This window comes from Pelmatolapia mariae, linkage group LG22, assembly GCF_036321145.2.
Source record: "Pelmatolapia mariae isolate MD_Pm_ZW linkage group LG22, Pm_UMD_F_2, whole genome shotgun sequence".
NCBI classification, from domain to species: Eukaryota; Metazoa; Chordata; class Actinopteri; order Cichliformes; family Cichlidae; genus Pelmatolapia; species Pelmatolapia mariae.
In genome coordinates this window covers 5,240,974-5,266,210 of record NC_086245.2, presented here as the reverse complement: position 1 = coordinate 5,266,210, position 25,237 = coordinate 5,240,974, and the positions used below count along the sequence as shown (strand labels likewise).

Sequence of the window (25,237 nt, the reverse complement as noted above, 5' to 3'; positions counted from 1 at the left end):
TATCATACCATATTTAAATCCGATATATATCGGATATATCTATATATAAGTATAGAGATTATGGGAAAAAGCTGGCTGATATAGCAGAGAGAAGGTAGGTAGCTTGTATGCGAGTGAACAAGTGGATGGAAACAATGCCAGGTTTATTCAAACTGTTCTACCATGGTGCAGTTAGGAAGAGAAACTGAGTAATCTGGAAAGAAGAGCGTGTGAAAAGCTGGAGCTGAAGTGAGTCTCAGACGGGATCATGAGTTTGAAGCTGGAAATTAAAGAGGTAATGCTCAATGTTGTCAGTTTGTACAACCCACAGATTTGGATATTAGTTAGAAGGAAAAAAAGGAATTGTTGGATGAAGACAGTGCAGACAGTGAAGCTGTGATTCAAGGAGCAGATGTAGTCAAGTACTTGGGGTCAATAATTTCAAAGCAAAGGGCAGTGCAGCAGTGAGACCTGCTACAATGCCTGGTTTGGAGACGATAGCAGAGGAGGATGTTAGGTACAGGCTGAGAAGGAGGCAGATGATCCGCTGTGGTGACCTCGAAAGGGAACAATTGAAATTAGATTTTTTTTATTATGTTCACTGTGTGGCTTCATGATCAAACAACTTAAATTGTCAAAAAAAAATTTCAATAATTGGATGCAGTTTTATTCCATCTTATTTATCAGTACATTTTATCTTGTTTGTTTTTACTGAGCAGAAATCCTCATCATTGTTGCAGTGGTTGTTCCTGTTGTCATCATCATTGCTGTCACTGTAATTGCCATTCACAAAGTGAAAGAAGGTAAGAGATTTAAAGTTTATCGATCAGTCAGTAGAAACATAAATGCTTAATCTCATTATCTCTGCAATATAATAGTCTACAGATAAATAAGATAAGATAAGATGACCTTTATTAGTCCCACAGGTGGGAAATTTGTTTTGTTACAGCAAAAGTGCAAAGTTATGTAGCAGAAATTAGAAACACTGGAATGCAATGCAATGCAATGCAATGAAATAAAATAAAATAAAATAAAATAAAATAAAATAAAATAAAATAAAATAAAATAAAATAAAAATACTATATACAATAGAATAAAATAGAATAGAATACATGTTAAACATTGTTACTTCTTTGTAAGAGAAAGTTTGATTGTTAGACATTTAAAACTGTCCAAAATTAATTTTATTGATTTTTTAATTTATTTTAGGCAGATGCCCTACCTCTTGTAAGTACACTATCCCCCCTTTAATCTGGTATTCTCACTCTGGATTTAAATTATTAGATTAATATTGTGCTAATTTTATTTATTGTTAACTTTATCGTTATTATTTGGACTTTTGGATGTAACAGCTCCTCACAACACGATAGAACTCTCCGAAAGACCACACAGACAGACAGAGGAGTCTACACAGTGTTAACACCTCCAGTTAACACTGTGAACAAACAAGAACTGAGAAGATTTTCTATTTGAGTTTTCTTTTTTGTCATGTAAACATGACTTTTTACACAAAATCTTTTTTTCCTTTGTTATTGTTTTAAATTCAAGTTAACTTGTAATAACTCAGGTAAAATGCATTTTAATATTTTATCATAGCATATTTCCTATAGCATTGCTATAGCTATTAATGATATAGTGTATATATAATTTGTATGGTGTATTTATCCTGATGATCAGGTGGTGGGGCAGAATGCTGGTCAGACGTGTCCCTTTGTGGGTGTGTCGTTGATGAGGAAAAATGAGTAGACACATAAATATGTTCCTTCACACCGTTTTTTAAGAATCTTTGTTATTTTGTAGGTTATTTTGAATGTGTTAAATAACATTCGGTAAAATAATGTAAAGAAGAATGAGATTCCTCAGCCCTGATGCAGTCAGAAATTAAGGAAAAGGCCTGAAATCCAGCCTTTGGGGGTTATATGTAGAGTTATATGTAAGTGCTTTTGCTGATAGTTATTTCTGCTCTAATCACATCAGAAATGTAATCAAAATATAATCAAGAATTAACAAAGTCAAACAAGAAAATAATCACTACAATGAAATAATTATAATAACCTTTCAACCCAGACTTTCTCTGTGTGTGTACTGCACAAGGTCACATCTGCACTCTTTCTGTGCAGATGTGACCTTAAACTCTGTATGTGAGTGTAAAGAATAGAATGATGGAGGAAAACAATGTATTTTTGTTTAAAATAAGAAATCCTGTTGAAATAATGCTAAATGAAGTGAATTATGCTAAGTATGTGTCAATTGTAAGAAAATAGCTTTTACTACAGGGGTGAGGGGAGGGGGAAAAGAGAACAATGAGGTCAGCTCAAATTGGATTTTTTCATGGGTTAAGTATTATAGTGAATAAAAGTTCTGGGAAGTTCTGCTGTAGCTAACTGTTTTACAGCCTGTGGTTTTCTGAACAGAAGAGATCCATGTACACAATACTTTTTAATTATTCAATGCTTTAATAAATAATAATCTCAATAAAGTGCCTAAACTGGTAACACATGTCACAACAAGGGATTGGTTATTGAGATCGATAACAAAATTGGATTCTTGAGATTTGATCTGCTCACTCTAACCACCTTGGATTGGGACTTACAATAGGTGTTTAGCAACAGTTTAGATTTAGCTCTTCTACATTTAATTTTTTTTTTTTTACTTTTCTTTAAATTTTGAAATGATTTAATTATGTGATTATTTGTAAGATTCTTATAGGTTATTCTTGACTTTCAAAATTAACAGATTCCTGTGGCTTATTTTTCAAGGCACTTAAGTAAATTCCAACAAATTTCCAAGTGTCATAGATCATTAGCAGGGAGCTACAATTAATAAATGTGGCTGTTGATCGCACCTTACTCAGGGTTGCTAGTGGAGGGCATCATCTAGTGGACTTCAGGGTAGGCATTCATGTGGCAATAGAGCTGGGTGAATCCCTCCATCACCAGCTTAAATTACTTTCTTTTAACCTACTGTGGCAATACCCCTGGATCAGAGATTCAGACCCTTTCAATTGAGAGCCGGTCCAGACTTCTGTACAGAGGTAAGTGGGATCTTAATAATGCCCAATAGTCAAGCAATTAAAGTAGCATTATTGAGTACAGAGACTGAAAGATCTGCCTGCCGATACATACACCTGGACAAGAAGCAAACTGGTAACAGAGCTCCTTTTACATTACACTTTTTAAATTCATACATTCCCTCCCTTTATTATGCAGACTCAACACAGAACATTTTGTACTCCAAGAGTGAGCCCAAGAGTGGAGAATAATTTCAAGGCTGTTAGATCACTATAATGGGAGGCATCCTGTTTAAGCATGTTTACAGGGATATGAATCCTTTAAAATGCTACTATTCATGTAAATATGTTCTATTTCAAATGCCCAGTGATATTTTTAATTGCGCTCCCAGAAACCATACAAAGCATCCATGAAATATGCAAAATTATTTTGTGAAAAATAATATTTTTTCCAGCTAACTTTATTCTGCCCATTTGCTACATGGATCTCCCTGCTCTTGTACAATCTGTCCTCCCTTTCTCGATCCTCCATCCCCCTTCTTACACTAACATAAAACACATTGTATTCAACTAGACTATAACATAAAAATATAATCTTATAATAATTATTATTGAGCAGTTTAGGCGTCCATATTTGATAGTATGACACACTGCTGATTTATGTGAAATCGTTATCACTGAATCTGGGCAAATCGCAAGATATATGTGAAGTGTTGTGAATAGTTTCCTGATGTCCTGTACAACCCTATTTCCAAGAAAGTTGGGTCACTGAATAAAATGTAAGTACTGTAGAATAAAAGAATACACTGATTTGATAAAAATTAGATAAAACCCTATTTTTTAACAGTAGAGCAAAGAAAAAATATAAAATATTGAAAGATAAGGGATTCTATCTGCTCAACAATCCTGAGTCTACTTTTTCAGATTTTTTTTGGTTTCATGATGCTCCAAATGTTTTTTTAACTGGTGATACAGTTTGTGGTCAAACTTTTAAATACACTTTTGGGCATTTAAATCATAGCAGGCATGCGTTTGTTGTAGTTTCTATCTCTCCTCCAAATTGATTATCCTGCAGGCCCTATCCTCCCTTTTAGGGAGAGCTTTGGATTTCCTGTTCTTCAGCGGTGCATACCTGATTGGCATGTTCACTGTCACTATAAGAGGTACAGTTGTTCACTGGATGAATAGTAACCGGCCAAAGATAGTTTGGAGTAGGAGTAACTACATTGAGTTCTTACTATTACTTGTCTTACCTTGTTCCTAGTGTTTCTTTTGCCAGCTGACAAGCTTCCTGCCTTCTATCCTCACGGTCAAGTAAGCTGGTTTGCACATAAGACCTACCTGGATTACTCACCTGGATTTTAACCTGCACCCTGTTCCTTTCCTCTGGAAAGCTTGGAATTTCAAAGTAAGCTCAAACTCACCTGTCAGGTCTCACTCACCATTTTCAGCACTCTCTTTTGATCTGGATCTAACGTTTCTCTTTCTTTAGTGGAGCTCTTTTCTCCCCAGACCTGGAAGAAAAGCCCTCGAGGAAGCTCCCACCACCCACTGTGCTCACCTCCACCTGTTTGTGTGCAATAAAGACTGAGAAACTTAAGGCTGTGTCTCGGGTTCTGCTCTTGGGTCCACCTTAGCTATTCAGCCGTTTGTCCTTAAAACTTTGAACTGTTCTTTTCCCACCTAACATAATTTAAATCCACGAGATTTACTAACCACCTATCTGATCAAGCAACACTGGGCAACTGATTACTGAGGTCTAACAATAAAAAAGAAAACAAACAGAATAATTGGAATGTATAGAGAAGACAATCCAAATACAAATCAAATATGCAGAGGGCTAGGAGTAAATAAAACAAGTCATTTATTAGGCTAATAAAACAGTTCAGAGTAAAAACATTCAAACAAGGCATGAGAGCACTAGGAGTACCAGCAATAAACTAAGGCAAGCAGTCAGGGAACAGAGTACAATGAGACAAAGGTCATCTCAGGCAATATACTGCAACTATACATGTCGGGGTTTACAAAGGCAGAGGAAGCACCTGTGAGATTTGAGACAGGTGAAGACAATCAGATAATTAAGAGAGGAGGAAGTCCAACTCAGACAAAAGTGCCCCAGTTAAGAAAGTAAAAAATGAACTCAGAAGATGATCGAGATACAATACTATAAAGAACAAAGAGAAGTCTGCGAAAACTATACAAATACAAAAGCTGTGGAAACCAAAATGCAACAAGAATATAAATGTGTATAGGAAACAAAACCTAAAGAGAAAAGCAAAACAAGAACACAGACTCACAGAAAGTGCCTAAAAAAATTAAGAATACAAACTCAGTGGAATATAAAAAATCATGATCCACAAGAATGGGATGGCTAAATAAAATCAAAGCACAGGGAATTAAATGTTAACAATAAACAAATGAAAAACCTAATAAAGCCAAATACAAAGTTGAAAAAACTCAACTTCTGGTTAGTTTGGGTCTCACCACGAGGGATGCTAATAGCATTGCTGACTCAGAGGAAGAATGGTTCAGGTACTCGAGCTTCTAGAAAAGTAGGCTCTGGTGAGAGTTGAGAAGCAGACAGGGTCCCAGCATCGACTGACCCCGGTGGAAGCCAGGCTAGGACGTGGGATCGGCTAATCCAGGTGGAGAGGCAGGCTAGGAGCTGGCACCTCCTGACCATAACACAGGAGCCCTCAGTTAGTTACTCATGATAAGGTTAAATTAATTTATGCAACAAAACTACTTGGTTAAGTAGCTTCTCCTCCCTTTCCTTTGTTACCACTGTCATGAAACACCAATAACACATTTTAGGTTTCAGGATGTCTATTTTTGAGTGCAATGCACATTGAAAAACTGTGCAGAAAGGAAGAAGGTTAGAAAGGTTAGAATTAATTGGTTTTTTTTTAATCTTTGATGCTTATATACTTCATTATTTTATATTTCGCAATTACCTCATAAGATTTATCACACATTCATGTTGCATAATTTACTACACAGATATGTATGATAGATTAGAGTATTGAAAGAACGTTCACACTGACACTAACAGAGACAAGCAGAGAGAAGACCGTGGATGGGAGGGAGTTGTGATAGGATGTTGTCCTCCATGGCACAACATGGTACGGAAACTTTAAAGGTTTAGGTTTAGGCTGACACAAGTAGAATAAAACATGTCCATAAATTCTGGTGTGTGTGTTGTACAGATCTCAACATTGCATTATAGGTTCCTGACAGCTGGTGTCATAAGCCACAAGTTGTGTTCAACAATAGTTATTTGTAGTAGACATATATGGCCTCCTTTATTCCTCTCTCAAACCATCTGTCTTCCTAGTCAAGACTGTCCTTACTCTTTAAGAAGAGGGTGCTCAATCACTGAAAACCTAGAAAGACACACTGCACTAAGAGCTAAATCTTCTAACCAGCTCTCACACAGCCACACAGTGAGAAGAATGAGGAAGGTCAGGGCTTTGTGAATAAGGAAAAGTTAATGTTAGCACACTGGAATTCTGAAATACTGAGAAAAGAATTATCACTCTAACATCACTATAACATGATTGTTGACCTCAGAGGCTTGGACTTAAAGAGCAAAACACTGTAAACCTTCATTATTATTTGTAAAAAATATGAATGTTTTGTTCCTCACCATTCATTTTTCTGTTGCACATGAAGCATCCTGCGATGGTCAATCCCAGTGAGAGAAGTCCTCCGATAATTTGCAAAATTGGTTTTACACGATTGAAAGTTATTACATGATCCCAATGTGAAACTGGAAAAGTAATCACAGAACATTGAACATTTTGGTTTACATTATTCAAACTTTGAAAATGATATTTAATGGTTCTGAAAGTATTTAAATGGGTGAAAGCTCACTGAACACTGCTCTGTAAAGTAAATTATAAAAATACATGAATCACAATATTTCCATGTTACTTTGTGGAGGCAGACACTGTTGACAGTATAGTTGACACTGTAATGTGTTGAGTGCTTGAGTGAATGTGCATATTTGCTGGTTAGTGATGCAGAAAATTAAAGCCCATTAGAAAAATAAAATATGTAACCACTATCTCACAATTAATACAGTATAGTAGCTCTATTCACTACATATAATCTCTAAATACTTCATTTCAGTTGCTGTATTCACTAGAAATTTATTTCTAAGTAAATATCAAGTGATTTTCAATGTAAAGTAAATTGGTAAAGTAAACCAATTTATTTGAAATTAATGTACTATATCCACATAAATACAAAAACTATAAAAAATAACTGTACTGCAAACAACAGAATCTTGCACCTTGCACTTGAATTTGCTGAATTACAAACCAATTAAAGTATGTTTAAAAACAAAGAAAGCAAAATGAATATATAGAAAATATAGTATTATACCATCCATCCATTCGCTTCCGCTTATCCTTTTCAGGGTCGCGGGGGGCGCTGGAGCCTATCCCAGCTGTCGACCTTCCAGGGTGTCCAGGGTGTACCCCGAGAGGCGGGGTACACCCTGGACAGGTCGCCAGTCTGTCGCAGGGCCAACACACAGGGACAGACAACCATTCACACTCACACCTAGTGGCAATTTGGATTATCCAATTAACCTATCCCCACAAGCTGCATGTCTTTGGACGGTGGGAGGAAGCCGGAGTACCCGGAGGGAACCCACGCAAACATGGGGAGAACATACAAACTCCACACAGAAAGACCCCAGCCTGATGTTGGAATTGAACTCAGGACCTTCTTGCTGTGCGGCAACAGTGCTAACCACCGTGCCACCGTGCTGCCCCTAGTATTATACCCAAAACCTCAATATCCAGGGGTGATGACAGTTTACATTTGCTAGTAAACAGTTAGCTAATGTAGTTCATGAGAATGTGCTCATTTCATTTTCTACTTTTGAGTAGAGTTAATTGGTTGATTATGTGTCTTTTTATGTGTTTGTGTGTCTGTATGTTATGTTCAAATACTTGGACAACGTTTGTAATAACACTTGGAGAGACCTGACCTGAAGAAAACCCAACTTGACTGCACTCGCTCTCTTTGCAAGTCCTGTTTATGATTCTGTTCAATCAGATAGAGGAGGTGAACTGTCACCTGATCACTACCTGGTGCTGATCTGGATCAGTTGGCAGGGAAGGATGTTGGATGGGCCTGACAGTTGAAATAAATATCTGCTAAACACATATGTTACATTGTATATCTTCAACTTATCAATATTCACAAAACATAAATGTTCTATTTATGTTTACATTTAAAATTCGTTCACTGTGTCTTGCAGGTCCGTATTTCTGTGGTGAAAATACAGCAGTGAGCTTAATTATATTTCCTGCACAGTAGTTGGTTGGAGCACCCAGAATTTCATTGTATATGTCCAATGACAATAAAGGGCTAAATAAGTAAGTAAGTAATTATAATAAACTATAATTATAATAAATTGCCTATGACTAACCTGTCTACTATTCTGTCACTGCTGGTCATGCTTCAAATCCCCATTGTTGTTAAAAACTAAATAAGCAGGCAATGTTGTCCTGTCTCAGTTTCCATGGAGTTTAGTTTTTTTAAATATGCAATTAAAGCAAATAACTAAAACGAGGTGTGTTTGTGGAAACATAGCCTGCATGCAGTGAAAGCAACAAACATGAAGATAGCAACATAAGAAAATGATATAAATAAATAAAACCCTCAGATGATGACTGAACAAAAATGCTTTTTTTATGAGACAGGCAAATAAAATCCATCCTCTCAATCTTACCCTTATTGGTCCAGATCACTGCTTTGTCCAGTTTGGTGACGATATCCTGGTTCACACCGGAGAACTGAAACACACAGGCATATCTTTCCCAGTCTTCAGGTCTGACTGATGAAATTTCCAGGTCAACACTAATCTGGAAGGTCCAGTCATTGTTGGGGAGGATCTCTCCTCTGTTCACACCCTCATGAATCTCCACTCCATCTTTCCTCCAGACCATGTTCACTTTGTTAGGATTGAAACCTGTAGCATGGCAGGTGACTGGAGAGGAAGGAGTCTTCTGGAGGAGATAAAATGAGGGAAGAACTGGAGAGGAAGACATTAAGAAGATTAGTCAGTGTATTGATATAGTTCAAATCTTTATATGTTAAAATCAAGTAATGCATGTCTACCTGGTTTTACCAGGAGTGTCCTCCCATAGTTCAAAAATTTCTTCAGCATTTCAGGACAGATTGTGATGAGATTATTCCTTTCTCTATATAATGCCTCTCTGTTGTTGTCCCATTTTTGTTTGAAGATCACAGCCTGTGGCTTTGTAGGAATCCATGTACGCGCATTTAAATCTAATGCAATGAAGTCTTCTCCATCGTAACCAAACTGATTAAAACCATTCACCTCGCCCGTCTCATCATCCCATTCACAGCCAGACATCCTCTGAAATGTGTGAACACCTGAGAGAAAGAAAGTGAAACTACTGTAGTCAAAAAACCAAAAAGGAAATATGATCTATTAATCAGTACATCATAAACTCCGAAGTCACAAGGTACACCAGTACACCACACTAAAGCTGTGTACTGTGTTTTTTCTATATGCGTCATGCTGACATGTCTAAAGAGATGCTATGTTTTGTAGACAGACATCAAAAACCATTTTTTTTCCTAAAAAGGACATGGCTGCTCTACACCATAAATGGAGATAAAAGATGATGAAGGTTATATTTCATATACCTTACACAAACTACTGGTGAATGGGTTATTACTGTAAAGATGCCAAATCCATGAAGTAAAAGTAACATGTACCTTTTGTGTGGTTAAAGCATTTCATTAGCGCTTCAATGTTGAGACTTAACAAGCTTTGACTTTCACGACATTCATTTGTGAACCAGTATGTTGGTATTAGTTCCTTCATCCAGTCCTGTCTAGTTTCAGCTGTCATGCTGTCCTTGCTGCAGTAAATCACCTCAAATCCATTGACCACTGCAACACCAGCAAAATCCATCCATTTTTCTTCTCCCAAAAATCCAGTGAAGAGAAGTCTTAAACTGTGAGTCACTGTAGAGCAAAGAGGTTAAGTTACATTCTTCTTACAATAAATTAATACTTAATAGGACACACAACGTCATCAAGTACTGCACCCACCCACACCACACACTGTTCACACTCCTTACACTCTCAGACAGGAGTGTGAAAGCTATGACAACCAGACTAAAAAAACAATTTTAATCTTCAGGCCATCAGAATACTGAATCAATGACTAATTGTTTAACTGTGATTATCTTTGGCCTGTCATTTGCAATTTTGAACATTTATATACAATATAATACAACTTCATACAATATAAACAATTTTAATATTGCATATTCTGAATATATTACCACTGTGATATATAGTGCTACTGCCCCAAAGTACTGAAAACACTTAAAATATGTTATGGTTCCTGTGGCGGGGGCGTGGTCTTTGGCCTGCTGCAGAGGAAGAGTGACGCAGTGAGATCACAGGGCGGCACGGAGGCGGGAAGGAACAGGTGCACAGAACTGACTTAATAAGGAGAGACTTTTCTTAAGTCCTGCAGCGAGAAGGAGGGGGGGAGACACAACGGGAGTGACAGAGTGGCTGCGTCTGGGGCAGGAGCCAGAAACCACAGGGGAAATCACGATTGAAAATACCTGTAAAGCACTGTTGAACTGACAAACGCAGAAATGTCCATCTGTAGGTCGTGTGTCACAGTCCCTGTGCCTCTCTGGCCGACTCACTCCAGGCCACATATTGCTTTGTTTGTTTTTGTTGTCTCTGTGGGGTTAATTTGGGCTCCCACCTTTGGCCCACACAGCTGGCCTGATTACCTCCAGCTGATGCTCACTGACCAGGTTTCCAGCCACTACTTAAGGTGGTGGCTCTGAGCTTCTCGTCATTGGACCTTTAAGCTATCTGAGTTTGTGTTCCCGGCATAATCCTAGAGTTTGTTCTCGAGTCTCCGTTCGCTAGTGTTCCTGACCTATTGTCTCGTGTATAGATTTCCCAGACCTTTCCTTGAACCTGCTTGGAGTGCCTGTTGCAGCAGTGGCGTAAAGTGTTGAGCAGCATGAATGGCAGGAGAGGAGTGAGCATGCAAGCTAGAAGCGGATATTGTGTGGATTCCCTTTGCGCCCACCCCCACCCATCCTCATCCCCGAGGGCCCTGGGATCGCTTTCCCTGCACCTATTTGTGTGTGTGTGTGTTCCCCTTACCACCAACCCATCCCTGGAGCCCTGGACCCTCTGCCCCTTCACCCTGTATGTATTCTGCACTGAGCCTGTTGTAAATAAACTTTTGAACTTCCTCCGAGTCAAACTTGAGTCTGCATCTGAATCTGTTCACTCCGCCTTGACAAAATATAGTATAGGAATTCACTTTCAGTTCATATCAGTTCAACTTCATTTCACAAAATTACAATAATAATTGCTCCAAGATGTTTTATGTTGTAAGGTCCTGTAACTTAAAGACCCTAATATAATATAAATAAGAAAACAATCAAGCTGATTACTGTCAAACTCGACCTCAGTGGTTTAACAGTTTTACTGAGTTTATTCTGAGATGCAAACAGACATTTCACATGAAAACATTGTTCACATTCATCCAAAAAGTGATGTTTGGGATTTTTTCTCTATTTCTTTTTAAATTTTAAAGGGATGCATGTAATATTTTTAGATATGTTAAAATAATCAATAATAACAATCAATGACAGAAGAAACACATAGAAACAAAATATGATCCTACCTGGCGATGCAACCTGGCAGAAGAGAAGAAAGAGAAATAAAATTTTCACCATATTTTACAGATACTGTTTAGCAGGCTATCAGTTGTGACTTAGCTGCATGTCAGCTGTGAAAGAAGTGGGCATTCATATCATGCCCAAGCAGCCTTCACAGGTGTACAACCTCAGCCTCAGGAAATGTGGTGGTTAAATGTGAGATTTGTGCCCCTGCACACTGTGACCACACTGTGCTTTTGTAACCTTTTGTAACCTACTGCATATGTTACAATTTGCCACTGATGCCTCTGCAGCAACCTATTCACTCTGACTTTGGTTTTCAAAAAGCTTCATTTCTGTAGGGTATTTCCTGTTGTTGTGTGAAAACTCAAGATGCAAAATAAGTAGCAGAGTAATAGTCTATAAATTACTACAGATTAATAAATATTATTTGATTATCTAGTAAGCTTTTATCTTGCACTAAAAAATCAAACACAGCTGAGAAAATAGCACTAAGGAGAAGCGGTATTTATTTCTGGTTATGGTTAAGTTCTGAGCTTGTTTAGCTGAAGTTTATAATTATTTCATAAATGTTGCACTGACTGATTAATAAATATTCTCTCAAGCTTCAGAGAATATGGGACCACTTATCTTGAACTGTGGGTGCTAGTCCTCCTCCTTGGGGAATCTGCTGCAAGATTAAGATAGAGAGACTGGATCATGTGGGGAATTGGTTCATGTGTCACTTTAAAACTGAGTTTACAGAGCAGACAAAGTCGTTCACTATTCTTTTACATTTTTGGAGACCCCCACCTCCCCATTACTGGATCTTCCTCTCTTTTCTTCCTTGCTGCTTCTCTCTAAACGTCTAGAGAGTTTAGAGAGAGTCATCTTATTGTCACACTTTACTGTGATTTTAATGAGGACGTGCATCATTTGTTGGTTTGATCCTTTAAAGATGTTTTTTATCTGTGTTATCGTCTCATCTGTCACACCTGCAAACACTGTGATGATAAAGGAACAAAAGCCAAAACCACGCATACACAACCACACATTGAAAATAAAATGATTTGTGAGTTTCTGCTCTCATTATCAAAGCACTTCAGCTGAACCACACTTAACACTTCATTTTTTTCTGCCTTGCCTCCATGTTCAAAGGTCGAAGTTGACTTTCCCACAGTGCAAAGTGACGTCGGATTGACGTCTTTATTATCGACGTTTACTGAACATCTAGTGGTGTCGTCCGTATGACCACCGGCTGAAATGTGGTTGTTCTGGACTTCTTTTCATTGTCAAACTTCGACACATTTTTGACATTGTTTCTATACTGCTTCTATAGGCTCTGCAGTCCCATGTTTCCAGAGGGTGGAGATTATGTTTTCTCTACAAAAACAGTTATGTGTGAAGGAATGCAGAGTGATCAGCGGACATCTCTGAGATTGCACTGGCTCTTGAGCTAAAACAAAAGTGAGCAGCTGCTCAGTGGATTTCGAGCAGTTTGCAAAATATGAAAAATGTAGTTTGATGTGTTTGCACTCACAGATGGAAAACTCACATGACAAAAGGTTTTACTGTTTCTAAGAAACCTAGTTGCTGTAAAAAGCCCACAACAGCAGAGTTGAGCAGAGATGCCATCTGTTATGATGATCTGCATCTTTGCTACAGCGGCTTCTTGTCCTCACTTCTGTTACTCCTGTTGGATTTGCTGTAATGACCTGTATTTGTATAGCGCTTTACTTAGTCCCTATGGACCCCAAAGCACTTTACACTGCATTCACACACTGGTGATGCTACAAGCTACATTGTAGCCACAGCTGCCCTGGTGCGCACTGACAGAGGCGAGGCTGCCAGACACTGCCGCCACCGGGCCCTCTGACCACCACCAGTAGGCAACGGGTGAAGTGTCTTGCCCAAGGACACAACGACCGAGACTGTCAGAGCCGGGGCTCGAACCGGCAACCTTCCGATTACAAAACTGCCAACTCTTGAGCCACAATCGCCTGTAGAAGTAAAGTGAGAGATTTGGATAAGCTAAGCTAATGGAAAAATGAACTTCTTGTTGCCTTTTAATTTCAGAAAAAAAAAAACATTCAGCACCTTGTAGTTTCTCAGTCATCCACGTCATCATAGTCTAAGAAGCTTGGAAAAAGAAAAAGCGTCTGCACTTCTTTAAGTTGCTTGAAGACTTTTCGCCTCTCATCTGAGAAGCTTCTTCAGTTTTAAGGTCAAATGGTGGAGAGTCCCAGATTTAAGCCCTTTGGGAGTGTCCCCCCAAGAGGGACAATGGACCCCTAATGATTCTCTGCCTAATCACACAAGCCAAGTTGTGAAAACGGGTGTAATTCACAATCAGCCAAGGTTTCAGCTGAGCTCATTGTGAAACCTGACCCCACCCATCATGTGATTTCCTGAGGTCAATGAGCTCAACCGAAACATTGGCTGATTGTGACCTACAACCGTTGTCACACCTTGGCTCGTCTACCTTACACTATAAAGTGCCTTGAGGCGACTGTGGTTGTGATTTGGTAATGTATAAATTAACTTAATTTAATTTAATTTAATTTAATTTAATGCATTAATGCAGTCTGTTTGGGTAATAGCATATTAAAGATATTTTTAAACAGGTGGGAACAGAGCAGTGTGACAGAGATGTGTTAAAGATGCTTGTGAAGATCTCTCTGCTTCCATGGTGCAGTCTTGCTGTACTCATCCCAGTACACCATCAGGATGAGGTGCTTTCCATAAGTTGACCCTACAGAGTGTTTATTGTACTTCAGCAGTCTGCAGGACAAGTACCTGATTGCTGCTGGGTCCCCAGTCTCTAAATCCCCCACCTCATGGTGGCCAAAGAAATGGTTGAGATTTTCAGTCAATTCATGATGTTGCTTTGGTTCGTGATGTGCCACATTCCTTGGACGGGCATGGCAAGGTCACCCACTGGTTAGCTAACATAAGCTAATATAAATCAATTAGCCGCAACCAACCAACAACATGACTTCATGTTCCGTATTAACAGAAGATGCCACTAAACATGTTGATAAAACTTTAAGCACTTCTTTCTTAAATCCAGCTTTACAGACAGAGTTACATCTATGTCAGTTTTTGAGAGCAGGGCTCCATGATGTAAATTAGCCTTTATATGTGCAGCATTTCATGTCTTTGTAAGCTGTTTGGCTGTTAGACTCTGATGGTCCATCACAGCTGAATGAAATCGAAGCTGTGCCAGAAATTAAGGCAGAAGGCAAAGGAGGCTGAAAGGTAAGCAGTACTATTTAAACTATGCCGAGTGGAGACTAATTGGCTTGAAGATGAGCATAAAAATGATTTTACTACAGTGCTGATGTTGGCATTGAGTTTTACAGTGTGGTAAAGTGGAAATGACGTAAAGAATAGAGAAGGAGCTAAACACCTGGGAAAGCAGGCAGATGACTTAAACGCTTTGACTGCTCTGTGAGAGTAGAAAAGCGCTATATAAGAATCAGTCCATTTACAATTTATCATACAGATTGTTCTTACTAATCTTTGGCATAAGCTTCATTTAATTCCCTTTTTTATTGTTAAAGGCTATCCCTGGTGGTAGCAGGACATGTATGCAGCCCTGAAATGTCATGGTCAACCCACCACACTGCTAAAATAAAACAAAAGAATCCAGAGAGGAAAAGTTCTTTAAAATGTCAGCCTTTCACTCGATCCTCAAATTGGTAGTTTGGTTTTGTTCCTGTAACAGTGATTGTAGAGCCTCTGTTTTTGTGTCTGCAGATATGATATTAGCTGTGGCCTCTGCTGACATCTCACTGGTTTATTGCAGTTTTTGTGGCTTTATTATTTTTTTTCAGATGTTCATATTTTGCAAAGGATGAGTGGTTGTAAATGGGATGATGAGACTGGAGAAATTAATGGATAAAATCAGTATGGTTATGATGGAGAAGACTTTATAGTGTTTGATCTGCAGACAGGGACATGGATCACTCCATAACCACAGGCTGTCATCACCAAACTAAGATAGAATATGGAACATGCCCGATTACAACATAATAAAAACTCTTTAAGCCATTTATGCCCTAAGTTTTTAAAGAAGCATTTCACTATGGGAGGAGCTTTCTGGAGACAGCAGCTATAATCACATAATCTGATGTAGTAAGCGAGGAAATTCATATGGCTTCCTTTTTCTAAGATAGAGTACAACTCAGAATCTAACATTTGTCGCGTTTTCCTTTCTCTCTGTAGTTCTTCCATCAGTGTCTCTCCTCCAGAAGACTTCCTCCTCTCCAGTCAGCTGCCACGCTACAGGTTTCTATCCTTAAAGAGCCGAGATGTTTGGAGGAAAGATGGAGAGGAGATTCATGAAAGTGTGGATCATGGAGAGATCCTCCCCAACAATGATGGGACCTTCCAGATGAGTGTTGATCTGAATGTTTCATCCATCACACCTGAAGACTGGAGAAGATGTGACTGTGTGTTTCAGCTCTCTGATGGTGAAGACAACATCATCACCAGCTTGAATAAAACAGTGATCAGAAACAACTGGGTTGAAAACATTACAGATGGAGGTGAGAAAATAATTTGATTAATTTTGTTTGCTTGTACTGTGGACTCTTGATATTGTGGTATTTGAATGTTTTACCCTGTTTTCTTTGGGCCTCAAGCAGAATCTAAATAAATTTCCAAATTCAACAGTGTCTCTAATCCATAAAACCATTGGTTATTTATTTTTGGCCTTTCAATCAGGGAACATAATAGGTGTTAAAAGTCAGCCACATAATTTCAGTGTGTCTGCTCTGCTGAACTGAAATATGTCATGGTATATGAGTCTGAGAAATTATTCTGTATTTACTTCCCCTCAAATCCCCCCTGAGATTTATATTAGAACTAGAATAATACTACAGGATGGATGGATGTACTTCTACTCTAACCTGCTTCTTATACACATTTTATCTGGTTTGTTTGTTTTGACTAAGCAGAGAGGCCCTCATACATGATGATCATTCCTGCTGTGGTTGTTTCTGTTGTTTTTGTCATCACTGGATTTTGTGTTTGCAAAAAGAAGAGAGGTGAGATATTCAGCGATATTGAGCTGAGCTAATACTCTGATACAAACTGTAAAACAGAATTTCTCTGGCATTCTGAAATATTTCTTCCCTTTCTATTTCCAGAAAGAAAAAGTGAACAAAGTAAGTAAACTATTTTTCTTATTTACTCTGTATTAATGGTGTTGCATATAAAAGCAACTCCAACAGCAGTGTGAGTAACAGTGTGTTTTGGACTTTACAGCTTCGGGCAACATCTATGGACTCTCAGAGAGACTTAATCCAGAGACACCGTCAACAAACACAGCACCCTATAGCCCAATATACACACCAACACATACACAAGTAACAAGCAGAGAAGAACAAGATTGTTGATCATTTCATTATTTTTTATTGATAACAGTTCTTTAATTTCTGGTATTTCTGTCCAGCGTGAGTATTCAGTTGTTTTCAAAATGGTTAAACCTGAATCTGCTTTTACTAAATAATTCTAAACACTTTCTCCTGCATCAATATAAATTCTGGCTGATATTACAGAATCTGCTCTACATGTATTATGATCTTACCTGTCAAACAGGAACCTGGTGCACTGCTATTAGCAAGATCATTCAAAAAACAGTGTATCTCACCAGTGATATGGAGATGACACACAGTTATAAATGTTTACTTCATCAGTCCCAGCTGTTTTAATCATTGGTCTCAAAATTGAAAATAAGCTTGGTTTGTTGTCAAAATAAATGTTGCTTTCATGTTTCATTAAAAAAAAGACATCTTTATAATTTCTGTCTGTCTCACCTTGATAAGATAAGATAAGATAACCTTTATTAGTCCCACACGTGGGAAATTTGTTTTGACTGCTGTAAATCACTTAATGCTGGCTTTACTCAGACACAGAGTGCAGCTTCTACCTGAAATTTGCAAAGCAGTGAGAGACTTGAATATGTCACTGCAATAGCTGTTGAAGTACACTGGCTGCAAGTTAACGTGTGTATTGATTTTTAATTTTTTTTAAATAATTTTTAAAGCATGCTGTGGTTATTTCAAGGTCTCTGTTTGATGACCAGAGGAGATGAACCATTTACCAACAGCACTCCCAAATTGATGAAACTAATTCAGATCAGACTGACTCCATCAATAGTGTTTCATAAATCTCTTCTTATTTATTTTTTTGTTTTTAATCTGTTTTGTGTGTGTGTGTGTGTGTGTGTGTGTGTGTGTGTGTGTGTGTGTGTGTGTGTGTGTGTGTGTGTGTGTGTGTGTGTGTGTGTGTGTGTGTGCTTTCAGTGTGTGCGAAATTTTGTCGTTGTTGTAGTTCTGTAAAATCTTCAATTTATCCATAGTCACTGTCTCATTAACAGCTGTTCATCCTGTGGACTCCTGAGAGAGACCAGATATGCAGAACCAGCACAGTTGTGGATGGTTAAACAAAGAACAGGTCAATCCTGCTCCAAACCCTAAATATTTACTATATAAACAATGCTCATGTTATAAAAAGAAGAAAAAATTGCCCTTATTATTGTTCCAGGTCTTTATGGACAGTATCCATTCCACTGCCAGCTACTGTGTACAAGTCATAACCAACAACCTTGCATATGTTGATGTTATTTTCCTGATACTCGGGTCATACAAGTCTTTGGTCTTAAAGGAAGATGATCCGTCTGTTGACTAAATAAACCACAGCTAAACTCAAAATAAAGTGATCCCTTTCATAGCATCTCAAAGAGCACTCTGTCCCATAAGTTTGTGTCATTGCCTGTTTTTCTTTAAGCCTTAAAATGCTAATGCATTTCACCCTTATGACAAAAAAAAAAAAAATCACACTGCCCTTACATTTACTGATGAGAGGGATCCACAAAGCTGGACTTCGGGTCACTAATTGCATAGTGGCATACTGTAGTGTCCCAGGATCAAACCTCCGGGTGCTGGGACATAGCATATTCTTGTGTGGGACACCAAAATGTGGAGAAGGACAAGTCCATCCTGTCGATCCTTCATCCATCTTCAGATGTGCCAGAGCTGGAGTCCAGCTGGTCTCTTTCTGCCTCTGTGACTGACATGGATGAGTCCTCAGAGGAGGCTGGAGAGCAGTTTTCTCTCTCAGAGTGCACAATAATTTCCAAAGCCCGCTCTATGCTGTACAGTCTAGTTTTACTTTAGTTCTTGCTCCCGGGATAACTTTTGTAGCTTGAAAGGTTAGCATCATTCATTATTATTAAACTAGTTTATAATTCAAAGAATGGTCTTCTAAGAGAAAATAAGTTAGACATCACACACACTCGTTTTCATATCTTAGTGAGGACATCTCATTTACATAATGCTTTCCCTAGCCGCTTACCTTAACCTTAACCATCAAAAATGAACACCTAATCCTAACCCTCAGCCTAAATCTAATCATAACCTAATTGTAAACCTGAAACTCAAACCACATTTTGAGCCTCAAAAATGCCTTCAGATTCGTGGGAACAGGCATTTTGTCCCCACAAGTGACTGTTGGTCCCCACGAGTATAGAGGCATGACAATTTTTCTGTCCTCACAAAGATGTCTAAACATGTACACACACACACACACACACACACACACACACACACACACACACACACACACACACACACACACACACTTCAGTAGCAAGATACCCTTGCAGTGAAAAAGTGCGGAATTGTGCAAGCTGCTATGAATAATAAAAAGAAGTAGCGTCATCTGGCGGACGAACATATAAATTGAAAGCACGTAGTGCAGAATAAAGTCATAATATAAAGGAATGCATTAACTGACATTTTTTGTCCTTAGAATCAAATGTGTCGCTTTTGTGTAGCTTAGACATTTTAGTCTAATTTAAGGAACTGGGGTAAGTCTAAAATATTATAAAAAAGAATATCATCAGGCAAATATTAACTTATTTTAGCACAGCAAAAATGGCATGAAAATGGGAGGGAATTGGGGTCTTTCACGATCCAATCTTTTCCGTTACGGAGATGTATTATGTATTCTTTTTTTTTTTTTTAAAATTGACGTCATATACATTCATATTAAATTAAGTAGCACAAATGGACAAATAGCTGTGTCAGTGAGGGGAATTTAATTCTGGCCGTATTAACGGTTTGTATTATGACTTTTCACTGGATCACTCGTGTCTGCAGGCTGACAATACTGCACCAAATGTTACATTGACAGGAATAATACATAATAGATATACTAACAGTCTCCGGAACTCTGGTTTCCTAATGTTTACATAGAAACAATACAATTTCTCGCATATTAAAAGAGTTATTTTTATAACAGAAGTTAGGCTTATTTAAATCATCAAAGCTTTTTCTTCCAGTTTCAATTTATGGCAGGTTATTAATTCCATATCGGTGGACATGCAACATAGAAGGAGAGGGGGGGGGAATCTGAACCTTGTACTCTGTCAGGCTTTCACAAGCAACGTCCACTAAATTCACGGTTACCAATGCTGCTTTCAGGATAACGAGGAAATGAAGTTATTTTTGCTGTTTTTCTTCTGCCGTGATTTATTTGCAGGTAAGAAAAACTTAAAATTTAAAGCTGTGACAGCAGCTCACCTGACCTCGAGCAGCGTGTTTACTTTCGTTTTAATTTAATAAGTAAGCGTTAATGATTAGCGTGATCCTAATGAAGTACATTTTTATATTCACTCTGTGGAATAATAATGATACAAAACAGGATCAAAACCAATTTATCAGACAGTTGACGCTACAGTTACAGTTTTAACTGTAGCTTTTTTTCTCCCCCTTTCTCCTTCAAGCTCGGGTCCTACCAGAGGTCGGCGAGCTTGAAAGTCTTTTGCTGTTATATGTCAGACCAAATGCAGCTGATAACGAAATGCAGCTGATAACATCATCAGCACCATTAGTGTTTCATTTTAATGTCTAAATCATAAAATATGTAAAATAGACTTTAATAAATTCCATGTAGCCCGAAAACCCCCGCATTTATACACATTAGACATTATCTTCATTAACACAGAGATCTGATGTCTTGTGTTCTTCTATAGCACAGCTGTTACACATATAATATTTATGTTTAATAGTGGAAAAGTAATAACAATAGCTGTAATTATACAGCTCTCCTCTGGATAAGTCCTCCCTCACACATTTCTAACAAATGAGTTTACCTGTATAAAAACCATGCTGATTTTTCTTCAGCAACATTCTTCTTCTCTCATTCATCTTACCTGCCACTCCGTTTTCAGTGAGAACAACATGTAAAACTGTCGCTTCCACTGTATTAATTTCGTTTGGCCACGTGGCCTCATCTGGTCAATATTTCAGCCACTAATATGAGCTGTTCTTCTATGTAATCATTGAAATAAACTAACTGCATCTGTGTATACACATTAGTGCACTTCTGGTAGACGACTCAAAGACTCGGAGGTACATCATCGTGCTAATTTGGCCTGTCAGTCACAAAACTGACACTGCATCTCTTTAATGAGATGAAACAGCAGTTTTTGTTTTGACTGGACCGTATTAAATTTGGCACTAGTTGTCTAGATATACTAGATCACTGGTTAGGTCTTTATTTAATCCATGAAATACTCTTAAAGTAACAACTGAATTTCAACCTAAATATGATAATTTTTTTGTCCTCACTTGGAAAAAACAAAGTGGACTGTTAGGCTGCTGACATTGTTTGCACATTTTTAACTATAAAACAATATTGTTTTTCTCACAGCAAAACACTCACTGAAGCATGTGGCCACTGGATCGTCAGGAGTCACAAACATATCAGAGTTTTTGAGTGAAATGGTGTTTGATGGCATTCAGGCGGGTTACTGTGACAGCAGGAACAAAATACTAGAACCAAGATAGGACTGGGCAAAGAAAATATTAGATGACAACCCTCAGCAGCTGAAGTCTTTGACTGTACAGTGTTTTGTGACTCTGCCAAACTTATTCCGAGCCTGGATTTTTGGTTTACAGCAGCAATTTAACCAACCTGGAGGTAAAGTATTTCCTGTTATGCCTCATGTCAGATCATTATACAACATTAGATATACCAAAGCAAAACAAAACTTTATAACAAAAAAGTTTTTTGTTAATCATGAAAGATTTCAAGTTTTAATTTCGTTGGCCTTTTTCTTATTTTAGACCTTAAAACCATCATAAAAATACAAAAGTTTGTGTTAAAAAATGTTAAGATTTCAATTTTACTTATTTTAATAATAATATCTAACAATCTTAACAATATACATATCTCTATCTTCACATTCTTCTCAGATGGCTCCTCTGCTGAATCATTTTCTTTCTCTTGTCCTTCTAAACCTTTTTGTTTTAAACACAAATAACCAGACGTTAATTTGAATCTGCAATGTTTTTCAATTATATTCAACTATTAATACTCAAATCTTGGAGAATAGTAGTACCTCATGCATTGAACAACACTAATGCAGTTCACTGCAGTCTTTGTTTTCTTTCTGTCTCATCAGGCATCCACATTTTACAGAGTATAAGTGGCTGTGAATGGGATGAAAGCACTGGAGAGATGATCAAATTTTACGGTATGCTTACAACGGAGAAGACCTTCTTGAATTTGATATGAAGACATTAAGCTGGATCGCACTGAAACCAGAGGCTGTCATTACCAAACAGAGATGGGACACTGACGAAAATAGAAAAAAATACACCGTCAAGTTCCTCAGTACGACTTGTCCAAAGTGGCTGAAGATGTCTTTGGAAAGTGGGAAACGTTCCCTGCAGAGAACAGGTACAGTCACATAACCAGATGTTGCTTCATGGATGCTGTGGTGTTTATTTTATGTTGCATCGTTTTCTAATAATACGTCTCTTTTAAAAGGAAATGGCATAAAAGTTTAAGCTGATTTCATATTTAATGATTTAGAAAGTAACTGAAACTGGGCTGGATCTCCTGTACATTTGTAAGATTTTCTCAACACTTCCAATTTAACGTTTGATCAGAAACATTTTCAGGCACAGGTATAATTTTCAAACGACATGCATCAGCAATCACACTGTTTTTTCTTTTCTATTTATTGTTTAATTTTCCCAGATACATTTTTGTCTTGTATGTAGGACAGAGTTTTGACTGATGATGCTCTAATGTGTCATTTTTTGTCGAATAAATGTCTGCAATTATTTATTAGATGTTATCAAGATGCTATAACATTGTCAGATTTGGAAAAATGAAACCCTTCTTTTTATCTCTTTGATATTTTCTTCTCTTTCTTTCTCTCCAGTTCTTCCCTCAGTGTCTCTCCTCCAGAAGTCTTCCTCCTCTCCAGTCAGCTGCCACGCTACAGGTTTCTACCCTCAAAGAGCCGTGATGTTCTGGAGGAAAGATGGAGAGAAGATTCATGATGGTGTGGATCCTGGAGAGATCCTCCCCAACAATGATGAGACCTTCCAGATGTGTGTTGATCTGAATGTTTCATCAGTCAGACCAGATGACTGGAGCAGATACGACTGTGTGTTTCAGCTCTCTGATGGCGATGACATCATCACCAAACTGGATAAAACAGTGATCAGAACCAACTGTGGAAAAATAATACCTGTCATAGGTGAGAGAAATATTTTGTTTGCTGTCTCGAATATAATGCTTGACTTTTTTGTCCTATATTTAATCCCAGGAGGAACAGCTGTCACTGTGGGGAAAATGAATGTCTTAATTTTTTAAATTATTATGTATTACAATCATTTTCTCTATTTCATTGTAAATATAAACTGTTGCTGTTATTATTATTAAGAAACCCATTTTTGCAAAAGTTTCAAATCAGGTTAATTTACATAGCGCCAAATCAGAATAAAAGTCACCTCAAGGTGCTTTATACTTTTAGTTAAAGACCCTGCAGCATTCTGAAGAAAACCCCAGCAATCAAACTACTGTCTATAAGCAACACTTGATAACAGTAGAAAGGAAAAACTACATTTTAACAGGCTTAGAGAGGGGCAGCTATCTGCCTCAACTGGTTTAGGGTGAGGGAAAGAGAAAAGAAGAGAAAAAAGTGAGCATGAAGCAGATAAGACAGACTAAGGTAGAAAGAAGAGAACAATGTGATGACATGTTACAGTGATATGTAAACAGGTGGGGAGATAAGAGTAAAGAGGAAATGCTCAGTACATCACAGTGTATCACATGACGTCCTGGAACAATCTGAACCTATAGCAGCATAACTGAAGGAGGTATAGAAAGTCACCTGATCTAGCCTTGACTATAAGCTTTATCAAAAGTAGAGATAGTGTCTGTCTCCTGAATCCAAACTGGGAGCTGGTTCCACAGAAGAGGGGCCTGAAAGCTGAAGGCTCTGCCTCCCATTCTACTTGTAAGTACTATAGAGAGTATGTTATGAGAGAAATATTGTTTCTCTTTCTCATCTCTGTCAGTATTCTCGCTGTAGCTTTTTAAAGCTTTTTAGGAAATATTTATGGGAAATTGATAATAATGAATTACAGTAATCCGGCTGAGAAGTATTTAATCTATGAACTAGTTTTTCAGGATCACTCAGACAGATGTTTCTCATTTTAGCAATATTGCACACACTACATATTAATTTAATATGAGCACTGAAGGATATATCCTGTTCAAAAATGACTCAGAGATTTTTCAGCAAAGCCATCCAGACCAGATATCTGGTTAGAAGATCTTTACAGCCAAATGCAAGCTTCTATGTTTTTAAGATATGCTGTAAGTTTAAGTAATAGATTTGTATCAAATATGTGACAAATTACTCTTCATTTACCTAAACAAACTGAAAACTATCAGACAGATTCAAAACACTCAAAACAGACCAAATGATCAGTTAGCTGTTTTATAACTACTCTTCCAGGATATTTTAAATATTACTTTATTTTAATATTAGTCGTAAATATGTTTATTCTAACCTGCTTCATCTGCAGATTTGATTTTGTTTGTCTGTTTTTACAGAGAATCCCTCTGACAGGATGATCTCAATCACTGCTGCAGTGGTTGTTCCAGTTCTTCTCATCCTTTTTGCTGTTGTTGGATTTGCTGTTTACAAAAAGAGGAAAGGTCAGAGAATCAAAGGAGCTGAGTTTATCAATGAACCAGGACCAGCAGTGCATGGTTCAGTTATATTATTTCTTTGGTATTGTTTATATTAGACACTTTTATTTTTGAATATATATGACAGAAACTTTGATTGTAATGCAGAACAAATCCCTGAAATGATTTCTTTCCTTTTTATTTCAGGCAGAAACTCAACTTCACCTTGTAAGTACAACTTGTTTTACTGTGATATACAGTTTATGTATTTTATAAAGAATACCAGTGATTTTTCTTCTTTGGAAATAACAGTGCCTGGCAACACTGCTGAACTGTTGGAGAAACTGAAACAAGGTCCACATATATAAACACTGGACCCAGAAAACCAACACGTTCTCACTCCCAACTCGTCAAATGTGTGACGCATGGTCAGGCTCCCTCTGCTTCACTTATCGACGCGCAGGGTACCCCCCTGGCGTCGAGAATTGACGTGCAGGGTCCTCCTATTGAATACTATACTGATCCCTAATCGTTGTTTATTGACGAC

General features: G+C 37.8%; 2 protein-coding genes and 1 pseudogene across 2 annotated transcripts in view; 2 read left to right on the top strand and 1 right to left on the bottom strand.

Moving 5' to 3' along the window:
• Positions 1-4,580, top strand: part of LOC135932616 (hereditary hemochromatosis protein homolog) — a 68,717-nt gene extending 64,137 nt beyond the window's left edge. Inside the window, exons 11-14 of the mRNA XM_065470108.1 lie at positions 699-782; positions 4,084-4,152; positions 4,269-4,303; positions 4,482-4,580. Of these exons, the coding sequence (XP_065326180.1) occupies positions 699-782; positions 4,084-4,152; positions 4,269-4,303; positions 4,482-4,580 (287 nt within the window). The remainder of the gene's footprint in view (positions 1-698; positions 783-4,083; positions 4,153-4,268; positions 4,304-4,481) is intronic.
• A 2,850-nt stretch (positions 4,581-7,430) lies between these two features.
• On the bottom strand, positions 7,431-12,832 carry LOC135932614 (major histocompatibility complex class I-related gene protein-like). The gene is made up of 5 exons (XM_065470104.1): positions 12,827-12,832; positions 11,709-11,721; positions 9,125-9,403; positions 8,664-9,038; positions 7,431-7,507 (listed from the first exon to the last, which is right to left on the bottom strand). The coding sequence occupies exons 1-5, from the start codon at positions 12,830-12,832 to the stop codon at positions 7,431-7,433; spliced, it is 750 nt and encodes a 249-aa protein (XP_065326176.1).
• A 1,771-nt stretch (positions 12,833-14,603) lies between these two features.
• Positions 14,604-25,179, top strand: LOC135932613 (major histocompatibility complex class I-related gene protein-like; annotated as a pseudogene).
• Positions 25,180-25,237: the final 58 nt, after the last annotated feature.

What these genes read in the sequence shown, in the direction of transcription:
- LOC135932614 (XM_065470104.1), bottom strand. An exon ending in GACACTCCTGGTAAAACCAG is followed by an intron (nt 9,039 to 9,124) that starts GTAGACATGCAT and finishes CTTCCTCTCCAG; the next exon opens with TTCTTCCCTCATTTTATCTC. An exon ending in TGTTCAGTCATCATCTGAGG is followed by an intron (nt 7,508 to 8,663) that starts GTTTTATTTATT and finishes GCCCTGCGACAG; the next exon opens with ACTGGCGACCTGTCCAGGGT.